The sequence below is a fragment of the Pinus tabuliformis genome, chromosome 4_1, assembly GCF_031772625.1.
Source record: "Pinus tabuliformis cultivar Carrire ecotype Pingquan chromosome 4_1, CPIR1, whole genome shotgun sequence".
Lineage (NCBI taxonomy): Eukaryota > Viridiplantae > Streptophyta > Pinopsida > Pinales > Pinaceae > Pinus > Pinus tabuliformis.
The window spans coordinates 209,759,312-209,774,985 of record NC_142303.1 but is presented as its reverse complement, the minus strand read 5'-3'; the positions used below and the strand labels follow the sequence as shown (position 1 = coordinate 209,774,985).

The window sequence follows — 15,674 nt, the reverse complement described above, 5'->3', positions numbered from 1 at the left end:
CGTTTCCAAAATTTGGGGAGGTCGCGTTTCGTATCGCTTCCCGCTTCAGAAACTCGCACCCGTTTCCCAGTTTCGTGCAACTTAGGATTAACCCTTCTTCATCTGATACGACCTCATCTGGTTCTCAAGCAGCATTCTTCTCTGCACAGAAGTATGCTCGTACAGGTTCTTGAAAGCCTCCCACATCTCAACTGTCGTTTCCTTCTCAGCTATATGTGGTACCACATGATCCTTGACCCCATCAAGGATAATGCACTTGGCCCTCGCCATCGCCTCTTCGTACTTGTCATTATCATTGGGGTCGACTAGGATAGCTATAACCTTCAAGGCAAAGTTCTTGACACGATTCCTGTCAAGCACTGATAAGATTCTAACCTTCCAGACTGCGAAGTTTGATGCTCCGTCCAGTCTATCCTGGTCTCTTACCCCGTGTAGTGCCATGACGCTCCTCTACTTCCCTCCTGGAAGTTCTCTGTTCGACTCCTCTGAGTCTCTACTTCCCGTCTGGAAGTTCTTTTCTAGACTCCCTCTGAGTCCTGATTTCCCTCTTGGAAATCCTTTTGTTGCTTGTCGAGATGCCCCCTACTCTGATCGTCTTGTGCAATTGCACTGCTGATCCAGGTTCCTTGGCTAGAAATCCTCGGTAACAACTCCTTTGTCCCTGCTCTATCAAGTATTGTTCTGACTACAGTGCCTCACCAGCTCCACTCTGCAATATTTCTGCAGCCTTCTAGACTCCAGCAATTGCCTCTCTGTGAACTGCATCAGCCCCTCTCTGCCTCACGCTGGCTCTTTGTCAGCCCCTCTCTGCCTCAAACTGGCTCTTTGTCAGCCCCTCTCTACCTCAGGCTAGCTCTGCGTCACCCCATATGGGTTTCCATCAGCCCTAGGATGCCATGCGTCAACCCTCTAGCCCTCTGCGTCAGCAACACTGGCCTCTCTGAGGCTCTGCGCAGCTCCCGTCTTCTTTTGCGTGGCTCTGGCTAGCTCTACGTCACACTTCTTGGCTTCTGCGCTACTAGAAACAACTTTTTGACACCTCGGGACAACTATTTTTTGTTGTTATTGCTCCGCTCAACTGATGTCTTTTAGTCCTTCTGTGATCTGCAATCACGCTGTGATACCATGTCGAAGTTTCTAAGTTTACTTAGTTTAGAATCCCTTCATGCATTTTTTTCTGATTTATTCCTACCTACTTGTTATTTTTCTTTAATAAGTTATTTACAAAGTAAATACTGAAAATAAACACCAGTGCATGCTCAACATATTACAGATCAACAACTAAAAGAAACAAGAACAAACACACCACATGACACCATTATTTTGGGACATAGTCCCCGGAAAAACCCAATGCCGGAAAACCAATGCAGCTATCTGAGGGTTTTCTTATTAAGCAATATCATAGTACAATCTGGGTGTCGAAACTGGCCTACCCAACAGAGAATTTCCTTAGCAGCTATACCTCACAGTTTGAGAGAAATCTCTTGGCTGAAACCCCGGAAAATCCTTCCAGCGGCTCCTCAACACAAAACTTCTCTGCAACCCAAGTGTCTGCCCAATCTGAACTACATCAGCCCCACAGTCTCACGCTGGCCCTTCTTGGCTTGCGTCAGCCCCAGGAGGCCCTGTGTCAGCTTTTTGGGCTTTTGCGTCAAACACGCTGGCCTCTTTGGTGTTCTGCGTAGCACTTGGCTGCCTCTGCGTGGCCCTGCATGAGCCCTTGTTGGCTCTGCGTCACTCTCCTTGGTTGCTGCGTCGCTCTCCCAACACAATCTCTGCCTTCAATGTTTCTCTGTACTCAATGCCCCTCAGCTGCTCTCCCGATCATTGATTCTATCTCTCTTAGCAAACCCCGCTCTAGAGAATAGAATGACTGATCACTGTGGTGTCTTCTCCAAGTGACCCTCAAGCCTCCTCTTATACTTTTCCTGTTGACATCTCAATGGCCAAGATTAAGTCCCTAATCAACAACTAAGATTAGATCTAGCTTGATCCATGTCTTTTGGACCATTCTAACACAGATTCATATTAATACACATTAATATTTTATTTTCCCTAAGTTTAGACTTAGGGACTCCATTAAAAATATTAATTATTTTAATATCTCCTGATCTGTTTAGAATCTGCCCAAACCCTTTCTGGGTATTGGAGATCTCATGTGCTCCAACCTCTCCACCAAATTTCATGGCTAGAGCACATCCGATGCTACCCCAAATCAACAGTCGAAACTTTCGGTATGACAAACATCAATTCCCCCCTTCATCGGCTGAAAGGAGAGACCATAACCATCTGCATTTGTTTTTGAACTCCCCCCTTAAGATGTAGGAGAGTTTTATTGATGTACTTCCCCTTTCAGGTGCATGAGAGTACCATCGTTTCACTATTAACTGAAATATTTGTCTTCATGTGAGATTGAATTCTGTGGTAAAACATATACAATCGCTTGATTGTAGATGTTCCCAAGGATCAATCCATGCATAATTGATCTTCGATCTAGGTTGTTGGTTTTGCTTGCAACATCTTTCAGATGAGTGATTTTTCTTGCCACAATGGTGACAAGGATGGAGATCAAAAAAATGATCTTCCATATGACTTGTTCTTTGACATGGTTGGCATTGTGGTTTTTCTTCAACTTTCCCATTGCTTTTTGATGTTACTTGATCAAGAAATCCTCCAGTGATGAACTTGATTGGTTTTGAATAATCAGGAATATGCAAATTGTTGTCATCTTTGTCATATCCTAAACCACGTCGATTTTTGTTACATTGGATTTCCTCCCACGGTTTGATGATTGGCTTGGAACAAGAAAGTTGAACTTGATTATGTACAACTTCTACACTTGAAATTGTATCACTGAGTGGCTTGGAATCATCTTTATCAACATTGTATGGTTAAATGGCTTGGAAACATAACTCTTTTGTTGTAGCTCATCACGTTGTAGCTGTGATTCAAGTTGGAGAAATTCAATGGTCTCATGTGCATAATGTAGATGTCTTTTAATATTAGCAAGAGTGGCTTTGCTAATTTCCACTGTGTCTTGAGCAGTGGATAGTATTAGATTGTTCTAGACTCTAACAATTGAATACTTTGCTCCATTTGAACTCGCTCTCTTGGACTCGCGCTCTCTTGCTTTTTAATACTTGCTTCATTTTCACACTCACTTGATTTCTTGAACTCGCTCGCTTGATTTCTTGAACTAGCTCACTTGACTTTAGATTTGTGCCTTGCTTCTTTCAATTTCACTCTCACTTGATTTTGTTTTAACATGCTTAGGGTGTCAACTACCACCGGAAATGCACCTAAGTTAATGATTTTACAACAAGTAGATGACGAGTTCAAATGAGTTATGACTTTTAAAGAACGCAACCCCCTATCAATTTGACTTAATGACTAGATTGGGTGTCAGGATCAACTGAGAATGCACCCTTGTTGTTACAACATGACAATGACAACTTCATCATTGTGAGCTTTACTTCACTATTTAGACAACTTTACATTAAAAGACTCTTAACTCATTTTACACAAGGACTTCTAACTCTTTACATTTTCACTTACACCCTTCACCACACACCAAGCAAGGGCATAAATTACCATATGTTTAAGCATACTAATCCTGTATAAGGACTCTCTCACCCAAAATCAATGACATTGTTTCTCAACATTTGAAGTGAGCAACCATCATTCAATTTTGTGGCACATGTAGCCATCCAACAAGCGCCAGAGCTTATCCATATTTATTATTGCAATGGAAACAACTTTGTCATAAAGAAAGAAATTATACCTTTATATTATCATGCCCTTTTCGTTAACCAATGAATGTTGTTGCATTTCTCCTTGACAATTCAACATTATTGCAACTCCTCTATTACGCAGAATGCAGTGTCCTCTTTAACAGAAATGGTCGCTTCTTCACACTAGGGTGATGACTTGGTGTTCAACCACACATGTCCTCTACATACAGTCCAAGCAGATGTGTTCCACGCGATCCATGTGTTGGTCTTCTAGTCAGGTTCTTCGCACAATGTTGATCTCCACGTTGGCTATTCTTCTATAGACTGGATGCTCCTATTTGGCTACACTGGCACAAAAAATTGCAGTGATCCCTTCAAACACCTCACATTCAGCATCTCCACGTCGCAGGTTCACGAATGATTCATTTTTGCAAGCTCCACGAATGATTCCCCATAGTCAACACAATTTGGCTCAACATTGGTTTACAATAATTCAAAAGGGATCCACATGCTCGTCTCTGCATAGTTAACACAAATTTTACTTCAACACTTCTTAAAGGTAGCTCCACACACTTAGTATTAAACAATGGCTTCAAACAACATTCAACACATCATTAACCTACTAGGGAATCAAGAATTCTTCGACCACGATCTTATCCAAGCTCTAGAAACGATCTTATGTATCTAGGTACCATTCAACCTTTTTCAATATTCCCTCAACTATGCACAGCTCCAATACCCACTCCACGCACAGTTGTAGAGTCACTTAACATCACGACTATCAATGTTTGTGCTCTTAAGAGAAATTAATCTCATTGAAGAATTGATTCATTTTAAATGCAACATAAATCAGAGAACTCCAATCAACATATCCTTCATACATTCAAACTTCCTCTTCAATATTAGGCCAAACAAACCATAAGCACACCAAAACAATGTCAGCACAATTTCTGCACACCTGTTGCAACAATTTTCGTTCCCTTGACAATAACTAAGGTATTTCACGAATGGTTGCCTTGATCACAGGTGCGTTTAAAACGCTGAAGATAATTAAATAAAATAAACAAATAATTCAAGGCTTGGGATTTTTCCAGGTACCACATCCAAATGCAAATGTGGAACAATGCCACTACCTAAACTATAACATAATGAGACCATTGCACAAATACAAGGCGCAAGGTGACAAATTCGTCGTTCTAAACACAAGGCAACTTGCTTGGTCGACCATCCTTCCGAGCTCGATCTTACAGTGTTGTGCAATCTGACTTTACTTGGCTTGCTCCAAACATTGTACACAATCCAACAATGTTCCTGTCGCATCTACTAAATGGTTGAACGGTGGAAACACTGTTGCGGTTCTACCTGTCACAGAGTCTCGCCTTGGCTCACTGTTGCACAACTGAATAGGCATTCCATCCTCGTGTGAAAATTCTATCACTGCAGCAACTAATTTACTTTTCCTACTTATTTCATCATAAGTTATTCATGAAATTAATTCAACAAACATTAAAATAAATATTGCTGCAGATATCACATCGTAATACAGAAACAAAAATATGCACACATTGACACAGTTATTTTGGACTAATGTCCCTGGAAAAACCCAATGTGGGAAAACCGGTGCAGCAAGGGAGGATTTTATTATTCAGCAATTTTCTTGTACAATAGGGTGCCAAACTGGCTTACCCACAGATAGACAAACTTCCAGCACTTTCCTAAACCCAGCGTAGGCCCTACTGACCTTTGCTACAGCCTGAAACCCTCTGCGTCAGCCTACTGAGGCTCTGCACAACCTCTCTGGGCTTCTGCGTCACTCCTGCAGCCTCTACGTGGATAACGCAGGCCCTTCTAGCTCTACACAGTCTCTGCTGCCTCTGCGTGGCTTCCTCTGGCTCTGCATCTACCTCTTCTGCACTGACCGCCCATCTCTCTGTTCCGTACTCGCTGCCTCCTGACTGCTCTCCAGACCACTGTTTCAATTTCTCAGCAAACCCCGCTCCAGAAATTGAACTGACTGGTCTCCCTCAGTGTGTTCTCCAAGTGCCCCTCAAGCCTCCCCTTATACCTTTTTTGTTGACATCTCAACGGTCGAGATTAAGTCCCCAATCAACGGCTAAGATTAGATCTGCTTGATCCATGTCTTTTTGGACCATTCTAACATAGATTTATATTAATACACATTAATATTTTATTTTCCCTAAGTTTAGACTTAGGGACTCCATTAAAAATATTAATTATTTTAATATCTCCTTATTTGTTTAGAATCTGCCCAAACCCTTTCTGGGTATTGGAGATCTCATGTGCCCCAACCTCTCCACCAAATTTCGTGGCTAGAGCACATTCAATGCTACCCCAAATCAACACCTCAGCGCACAATGATCACTCCACTGTGAAAAATCAAAACACCACAACCTTGCCTCACAATTATCGTTGCATTGTGAAAAACCACCACGGCCTCAACAAATAACAATTAACCAGGTTCAATTCCTCATCCACTTGCTACTTCTTCCCTTCAATCCACTGTTACAACAAACAAACAAACTAGCATGGGCATTAATGATGACGAAGACTTACCACAAGGGGTTTCAGAATCCTCCATATGTGGGATTCACCAATTAAAATGCCTCCTGGCATCTTTTTTATCGCGAGAACCATTGGTCTATACATTATATCTGAAAACTATAACCATACTGGGAAATCAATCTTAACTTTTCTCCATCCGCGAATTGTAGTAGTCTCAAATTTCTTCCAGTTGGGGAAGGCGCCCAATGTGTCTCTATATCACTGTGATGTGAAATATAGTCCTCTAACAACCATTTCTCTTGAATTAAAACAATAATTTTGGTTTCCTCTCTCGCCTTAGCAAAAGAGATTCTAAAGACCCACGATCACATATTCGCAGGCCGAATTGTTATACAGATAATCAAATAAATTCATCATCGCACAGCAGACACCACAGTGTCCATACACTTGGTAGACACCACAATATTCATATGATTTTTCTATCCAGAGAGGTTGTCGAATCATTAACATGGGCAGAGATGGGATTCATTAATAACAGGCCACATGTCTTCACCCTGCACACCACGATTCCGTACTCCAGTGCTATACGCTTCTCCTCTTCGCATAGGTTTTCTCATGGCATCCACAACTTCGCTGCAAGATTCACTCACAAATCAAATACTATATAATTAGAGAAACATTATCATCTTGCTCATATTTGGCTCAATTTAGCTCCACAGTTGGTGGTGTTCGCGCAAGTTGCACTCCAGGCTACCCAAAAGTGATTCTTACAGCAAAAAGCGCTCCTGCTCTATGCAACGCTCTTTAATCAGCCTCCCCTATGCATAGGAGTCAGCGTCGATTTGGACCCATGATTCTTCTTTCAGCCAAGCGCTTCACCATAGAGATCAACTCATTAATTAAACACGGCCTAGTAATTTCTTCAGTCTCACGACCCTCTGTTGTGATACCAATTGAAGAGAATTAATAAAAATAAAAACTAATAAATTCAAGAGAGACAGAAACATTGGCGGAAGAGGCATTAAGCCTCAATGTATTGAGTTCACAAATAATGATAATGATACAATATAAATACATCAAGATTATGTCTCAAGATAGTTCGTCTATCTTGGACACACAATCTCTTTGGTTGAGTGAATATCTCAACCACACACCAATCTAGGAGCCTAACGAGTTGGAGAGAATATCTCAACCAACTAGACCTCAACAAACTCCCAAGAATGAGGAACAGACTCATTCTGGAATTTGATGACTACATCAAAGACAAGTAGGAATTATAATTTCAGGTTTCATAATTTTATTATTTTGTAAATATTTTGGACTAATTGATTGTTTTATGTGAGGATGAGGCTAACATTATTCTCAATTGTACGGTCTGCAATTAATCTCACACTACCTTGGAATCTATGCCACTTGATTGCTATACTCAACAACTCATCCTCCTTCCTTCGGCTTGACCTCTCTCCCTTCTCATGAGTCTCTCACTCAAAAATTGGAATGAGCTTCTCCTTGGGATTCATGTCACTATAAAGCCAAGAGAGGGGTGTCCTTTGGCCTTCCACCTAGCCTCCAAGATCAACGGCTGAGATTTAATCTTGGCCCCTCTTAATCCAATGGTTGTGTTTTAATCTCTCATTAACATTAATAAAGTGCACTTTTCTTATTAACTTTAAATCTCATGAAGTTAAAGTAAACCCCAAGTCACTTTAACAAAGTTTCCCACATGCCTTCTCCAAGCCTATGTGGAAAACAATTTTCCTAGCTAACTTCGAAGAATCAATAATGGACTATGGTAGTATGAATGCCATTTCTATCTTGATTTATGTATAAATATGCATGTTTTCATATATTCTGCATCTAATTTGGCATTCTAGATGTTTTTTTGAATATAAATGCAATATATTATAAATATAAATATATCATAGATGTTTTGATTCCAATGATTTTTGGAAAGTCGTGCTCCTAATGTTGCGCTTCTCAAAAATGCTCCAGCTTCGTGCAACCTTGGTCTACGTGTCACATTGAGGTACTTAATGAACATCAAGTCATGCTATAGAACAAATGAATCCTTCACATATATGGTGATGATGTAATCTTTATTTCCATTTGTTGATAGCAGGTTTCAGTGGATGAGATGATTTTATCGAAGTCCAATGAATGACCATAATAAGTAGGTCAACAGGGCTCAGAAGTACATCCAATGTAACAACAAAATGGGAATGCAAAAGCAACTACTATTATTACTCTATCAAAGCAAAAGAAAAGCCAAATACCTAGCTAAAAGAAGCACAAATTAGGCACCAAACAGAAAACCATGACAAGCATAAAGAAAGAATGTAAAGGTCTACTCAAATTAAAAGTTGATGACAAGTGATGGCAAGGAGAATAAATATCCTCAACCGAGTCATTTATCACTGTGAAGAGGTGGATGCATTGCTTAACAATGTCATCTACAAATTATGCAAGGTCATGTATGCTTGGTTCTATAATCCTAAGAGGTTATCTAGATTGAGGAGGTATATCACTCCTAACATAAAAAGAAAAGAAAAGAACTTACAAACAAAAGACTACCTACTACATCAAACCTAGATAGAAGTACTTTATGTGGAGAGAATCCAGCTCTCATACTTCCTAGAGTTGATTTCTTTATCAATCTCAAGGTGTCTTTCTAGAGTTCTAGAAAGGGAGCTCCTCGAAGTCTCGTGGAACTCAGTGAACACATTGAGTGGGTGGGGATCAACAGGAGCTAGAGGAACTGTTGATCTACTATCTAGAGTTGTGTGGGCCTCATTGTGTTATTAATGTTGATTTTGGGTAGCATCAGATGTGCTCTAGCCATGAAAATTGGTGGAGAGGCTAAAGCACATGAGATCTCCAAGACCCAGAAATGGTTTGGGGAAATTCTGCCCGGTGAAGGAGATATTAAAATAATTAATATTTTTAATGGGTTCCTAAGTCTAAACTTAGGAAAATAAAAATATTAATGGGTATTAATATAAAACTGGGTTAGAAGGTTCTAAATGACATGGATCAAGCCAAATCTAATCTTAGCCGTTGATTAGAGATGTAATCTCGGTCGTTGAAGACTCAACAGAAAAAGTATAAGAGGAGGCTTGAGGGTCAGTTGGAGATACACCAGAGTGATCAGTCAATCGATTTTCTAGAGCAGGGTTTGCTAAGAGAAATCGAATTAGTGATCAAAGTTGCAGCAACTGCAAGGGGCAGTGAGTACGAGGCAAAAAGGCAGAGATAGTGTCGGATGACCAACACAGAAGCAGAGAGGCAGACGCAGAGCCAGAGGGCGCCACGCAGAGGCTAGCAGTGATTGTGCAAAGGCCAAAAGGGCCTGCGTCATCCACACAGAGGCTGCAGGAGTGACGCAGAGGGCTAGAAAGGTTGCGCAGAGCCTCAGAGGGCTTATGTATAGGGTTTCAAGCTAACGCAGAGGCGAGGAGCGTTGACGCAATGCTTCAGATGGTGTTGGAGAGGGTTTCGTGGGGCAGACTTTCAAAATATCTGCTTCGGAAGAGAGGTATTACTGCCAGATTTTTTATCTCTGTCGGGTGAGCCAGTTTGGCACCTAGTGTACTTAGAAAAGATGCTTAAAAATAAAAACCCTTAGAATTGTTGCACCAATTTTCCCAAGTTGGGTTTTTCCGGGGACAATTGTCCCAAAATAACGGTGTCACTTGTGTGTATGTCTATTTCTTTTCGTTGTTGATCTGTAGATGGTTGAGACTATATTGTGTTTATTTCAGTGTTTATATGGTTAAATAACTTGTTAGTAATTAAACAAGTAGGCGAAATAAACCAGAGAATACAGATAAAATTTCTAACGGGTAATACTTAGAAATTTCGACAATTCCTTGCCTTGAGAAATCAGTGATCACAGGACAAAGAGGTAGTATTCTAAATGGATTGTGTTGCATCAAAAATAGAGTCAACCCCTCGTTATCAAGAACAAGGTTGTGGTAGAGAATTAGGAAGTATGAATGATAAGCAACTTTTGAGATTGACAACGGACATACTCTCCATGGTGGACCTCAAGCCACACAATATCGAATGTCTAGAAGGAGATGATTTCCTTCTCAAAGGAGATTTTCAAGGTATGAACTTTTCTTGTTTCATGAACTTTTCCAACTTATAGAATTTTAAAAAGTTATTAAAAAAATAAATTTAAAGAACAAAAATATCTTTCCTCCTCTTAGTTTCCTTTAGACCCAAAGGGTGACAATGCCATAAAAACACAAAATGGTAAACTTCAAATAGGAAGGCATAGTTACATAGATGTATACATTATGAATATCTTTCAAAAGCCTGAAAAAAGGTGGAGGGTTTATGCATTGATTATTCAATGTCTTCGATATATCCTAATCCAAGCTTCACTTCCATCTAATACTGGAATTGCATGGCAGTGCAATGGATGGCAGTGTCATAATTTTATGTATATGAATAACTCCTTTCAACATGGGGTTATGTGCAGCTCTCCTACTATCTGAGAACAATGGAAACTGAACCTCCAATCTCATCATAGGATGGACATTTATGAAGAGCATTGATTATTAAGTCTCTCTAAATACGGCAAAGAAAGTTCCTTCATCTTTCAAGAAATGCCTTTCAGAAATTTTAGGATAATAAGTGCAATTGTAACCTGTAGTCACACTACAACGAACTCTGAGGATAACAATGAAGAGACTCTATTTGTAGTCTGCATGTTTACATGTTCACATTCGAATACCAAGTACCTTCTATCACCAGTCAGGGTGCCTGAACAATTACAAGACATCTAATCTTTTAGATCAAATCCACACTCTATATTTGTTTTCAAAAGACTGGTTAAGAAGTGAATAATCGCAATGTACATGAAACTAGCATAGAAAATTTGACAGATGTAGACGGAAACCTAGGAAAGATCATGTATCCAAATTCAAATACACTCCCCTAAGGATGCATCTCAACTACAGCTTCATTTCCTCTACACAACGACAGAGAGAGTAAAATAAAAATGAGTCACTTGCAAACAAAGTGAAAGAAAAAGGGCAATACAAGTAATATTCCTCTAATGAAACCATGACACGTGGCAACTTGAAAACAGCTGAAAGGTATCTCAAGTTGTTTTCATGGATGCTACAAACAAAACCAACCTGGCAACGGCAAGCGGTACGAGGGCCAACTTGACCAACTTCTTCTGTGCTAACTAACTGTCCATCCCTTTCCTGCATCTCCCACCATTCCTTCTCAGAAAGATTATGTTTCTGTTGGAATGCTCTTTCCTCGGGCTTCCTTTCCTGAAAAAATTCTATGTCATGATCATCAACAAAATCTTTCATCTGTGTCTCTGTGAAGCAAGCTTCCATATTTGACCTTGAGCGAAAGAAAGGAAGAACAGTCTTGTCTAGTCCATTCGGTTTTGGATGGCATGCAGCCCTATCCTGTTCACTATCAACACGAGGAACAAATAAAGGAATGTCTTGGAATGATGATTGTGTAGAAAATGAGCTTTGCTTCTTGATCTTTTGGTACACTTCTTCCTGATCCTCCCTCAGCACATCAATTTTCTCTTGCCCAGTCAGATAATGTGGAATAACCATGTGATGCTGAGGCATGAGTAGGGGAATAGCTTGTTCATGTGGTGCCTTGTTTCTCTGCAATATCCAACACAGTCAGAAAAGTTCTGCGAAAAAAGCAGTACATTAAAACACAATTAAAATGAATGAGAAATATGAAAACTATAATATGACTGCAATCACTAAGAGAAAATGAAAAATTAACCTTTGCATAATTCCACCGCTGAACGAAGTGCCTGGCTACATCACGACATGGTGGACCCCAGAGAGCACAGTGGGCATCATGCCATGGCATGCGAGGAACTTTTTGACGGTCCAACTCGTCCTTCAATGTTTCCTCCCAAGAGTTAGGTTCCGATTCCCTAAATTGCAGAAACCACATAACCCATTCAATTTGTGATTTAAAAATTCTTGGCTGAAGACTCAATATTTGTCTATATTCTAAACAAATATGCTGCATATTGAAATGACAATAAGAAAAGAAACAATGCTTTCACCAAGGACAAAATTTAGCCAATACCTGGGATTATAGTAATCTCTTCCAGGCCATATTTTAGGAGGATAATCACCCAAAGTATGTTCAGGTGTGTCATATCGACCAAAACATAAATCCAGCCCTCCTAAGAAACAGATTTGATAATCAATAATCACAATCTTCTCATGGTGGGACCTGTAGATCAATAACCATAGGATAAGAATAAACAAATAAGATCCCACAATGTGGAGCACTTTGCATGTGCAGACAATTGGATTCCAGAGCACAACCAACTCCTATTTTGATCCAAGAAAATTAAACCCACAAACTATGGATTGAACTCCTAAAGTACCGGCTCTTTAAAATGCACACATCCATCTTTAAGATGTGAGATCATATACACACGACTACATGTAAATGGAACTCAATAACATATACCAATCCCACTTTCCCTCTGCAAAAGGACATTTAAATGCTCTTCAAGTGAGTTATTGCATAGAAAAATCTGGTTCTTCAAATATGTACACCTAATTGACAAGTTTGGCATCCACTTTATACACAGAAACATATGAAAAATGCAGCTCGTGAAATCTACAGATCACAATGTTCCACGTTACTGGAACAAACTTATGAAACAATAGTTAAACACCCTTCAAATAAACCATTACAATCAGAAACATAGCGTACCAGAGATATACACCGGATGAGAAATGATCAGGATATCGTAGCACCTTCACATTCTCATGAATATTAAGAAGACGGCGCTTGCTGTATAGACTGTTTATCTTTAATGCAATAGTAACTTCCTTGTACATAAGCACATATATCTGCAAATTGTCACTTTCAAAATGTCAGCAAATATATCCAAATGTGATTCAAGTAATAGCATTGAATCTCCTGCAGGTCACAAAATTGATTTAAATAGTAATCTATTAATATGTAGAAACAATCAGAAAACTATGAGATTCAAATCATCAAAACATCATATCTTGGAGGGTACAATGATGGCAATTTAAGAGAAAAGTACGGTTCACAGATCAGAACCCAATCATAGATTTACAAACAATGGCAATAACATAGTGCATCAAGAACAGTAATTGTAACCCCAGATATACCGGCAGGAAAATTTAACTTACCAAGTAAGGGTGTTTTCCTGCTACATGTTGAGTAGAATTTGATTCCAAAAGCAAGGCTGCATCACTGAGGTCATCATTGATAGGTGACCTATCGGGGTTTGATCTTTTATAATTCTAACATATAATTTGAGTGGTAAAAAGCTATTAGGGAAAACATCTATTGGTAGATTGCCTATGTTACTTGGGTTTATCCACCTCAACCTCTTAGACCCAAGCACAGCATAATGAACATAATACACAATAAGGCATGATAAACATGCATACGCACAATGTACACCCAATATTCACATAGAGCATAACCCCTAAAAGTATTATTTGATGAGTTACACAACAGTTCAAGCATTAGAAGAACTTTAAAAAAACTAAATACATCCCAATAAAATAATCATAAGTCAACATGTGTAGTAATGACTCTAGTAACCTCTTACATGCCCATGAGGTGTAGACGAATTGGTTTGTGTGGGGAGTAGTCCCCACCAGGTCATAAAAACCCGATAATGTTATATGGTTCCGGGTCTAATGTAAGTCCACGGTTAAAGGCTGAAGGCCTTATGAACGCTTCCGATAAGGCTTGTGGGCCCATAACCCACAAGCCTCAAGATCAATTTCTTTAGGGAAAGGGATTTTGGCTTAACCCCAATTTCTCATTCCCATCAAGTGGTATCAGAGATTCTGCATGCAAGAAAGGATTCCAGAGAGAAAGAAGGAGCAGGGGTACAGTGGTTTAAAGCTGGAGAGTTATGGTCTTACTGTCCCACAGAGAACGACAGCCGAAGGTGAGAAGATTGCCGCAAACCTAGAGCATGGAGTGCTCATAAGACTGAGTGAGGAGAGCTTGGTGAGGTATCATGTAGCAGGAGGAGACTGATACTGCAAAGGTTTGGTTGCAGCTCACAAAAAACATGAAGGCAGTTCCACTAAAGAAATGCAGTGGGTAGAATTGCTAAGGACAAGGAGAAGCATATGACCAGGAGGTCATAAATTTTTGTGCCTCGGGAGTCTGATGCAGGAACACCCAGCACCCTTCATCAAAGGGAGGAATCCAAAACGGAGCAAAGAGGAAGATGTGGACCAGGGGAGCAAAACAGGAAAAAATCTGTTTTAAAACAGATTTAAAGATGGAATGGATAAGTCTCTCGAAAACTGGATTTAAATGTAATCTGCCATGTATGCAAATTAGTTGAGAGATTTGAGGAAGGGATATGATTGGATCCTTCCCAGTGATCCAATCCAGTGTTCCTTTAGATATATATATTCTACCATGTGTATGCATGTAGCAAGCTTTAAGGGCTTTTGTTAGAGGATTGATTGGATCCTTCCGTGATCCAATCCAACAATGTTCCTTATATATATGAACCTGCGTGTTCAAGTGTTAAGAGAGAGACAGAGTGATATAGATAGAAAGTGTGAATTCAGAAGTGTTGCGATGTAGTAATAGGAGAGCCCGTGCTAAGGATGAAATACCTTAGAATTGTTACTATGCTAGTTATAATAAATATGTGTTTTGTGTTTCTTGCGTGTCTGTGTAGGATGTCTCTTTTCCAACTCTGTTTCATATGTGTGTGCCGAGGGTTTAATTCCTAGATTGAGAATGCGTTGATCGATGGTCGATCTCAATAGGGCAAGCAGCGATCCAATGGAATATTGTTATATGTGAATATTGTTATATATATGAATTTCGTGTGTGAAGACAGATCAAGCAGAGAACCGTGTTAAGTACAGGAACCCATCGAAGACGAGCGAATTCCTGTTTACACTAAGAAACAGCGTAAACACAGCCGGATCCGAGAATTCGGACTTGAAAGATTATAGAACATGGTCTATACCTTGATCGGTTCCGAAAGGCTGATCGTCGATCGGCAAGTCAAAGGACCAGAGGAATCGGGATGGTGGAACGCCTATACCCCGAATGCGATAGTCGGCGATTGGAGGTCGGGGTGATTGACAACAACATCGCCGATAGACTGAAACCAATGGAGAGATATCACCGATATGCTACGGTCGGCGATCAGAGCTCGATCAGATCGGAGGAACAGCGCAAAGAATAGGCAGACCCGACAACAAATATGTGTTCGGGTATATAATTGTGAAATACAAACAAAGGTTTGAAGGCGGGGTTTCTTTGTTATCCCGTATAGTCCCAATATATGTGTTGGCCGAGGTTTAAGGCTCGAACGCCCATGTATAATGCTCCCGATGGAAATAAAAGCCCGATAATGTTATATGGTTCCGATTCTAATGT

General features: G+C 40.0%; 1 protein-coding gene across 2 annotated transcripts in view; it reads right to left on the bottom strand.

Moving 5' to 3' along the window:
- Positions 1 to 15,674, bottom strand: part of PLDP1 (phospholipase D P1) — a 349,866-nt gene that overhangs the window by 187,668 nt on the left and 146,524 nt on the right. For both annotated transcript variants that reach the window (XM_089419470.1, XM_089419468.1), the window contains exons 9-12: positions 12,984 to 13,123; positions 12,342 to 12,491; positions 12,027 to 12,183; positions 11,399 to 11,899 (exon numbers count right to left, since the gene is read on the bottom strand). In XM_089419470.1, coding sequence (XP_089275596.1) covers positions 11,399 to 11,899; positions 12,027 to 12,183; positions 12,342 to 12,491; positions 12,984 to 13,123 — 948 coding nt within the window. The remainder of the gene's footprint in view (positions 1 to 11,398; positions 11,900 to 12,026; positions 12,184 to 12,341; positions 12,492 to 12,983; positions 13,124 to 15,674) is intronic.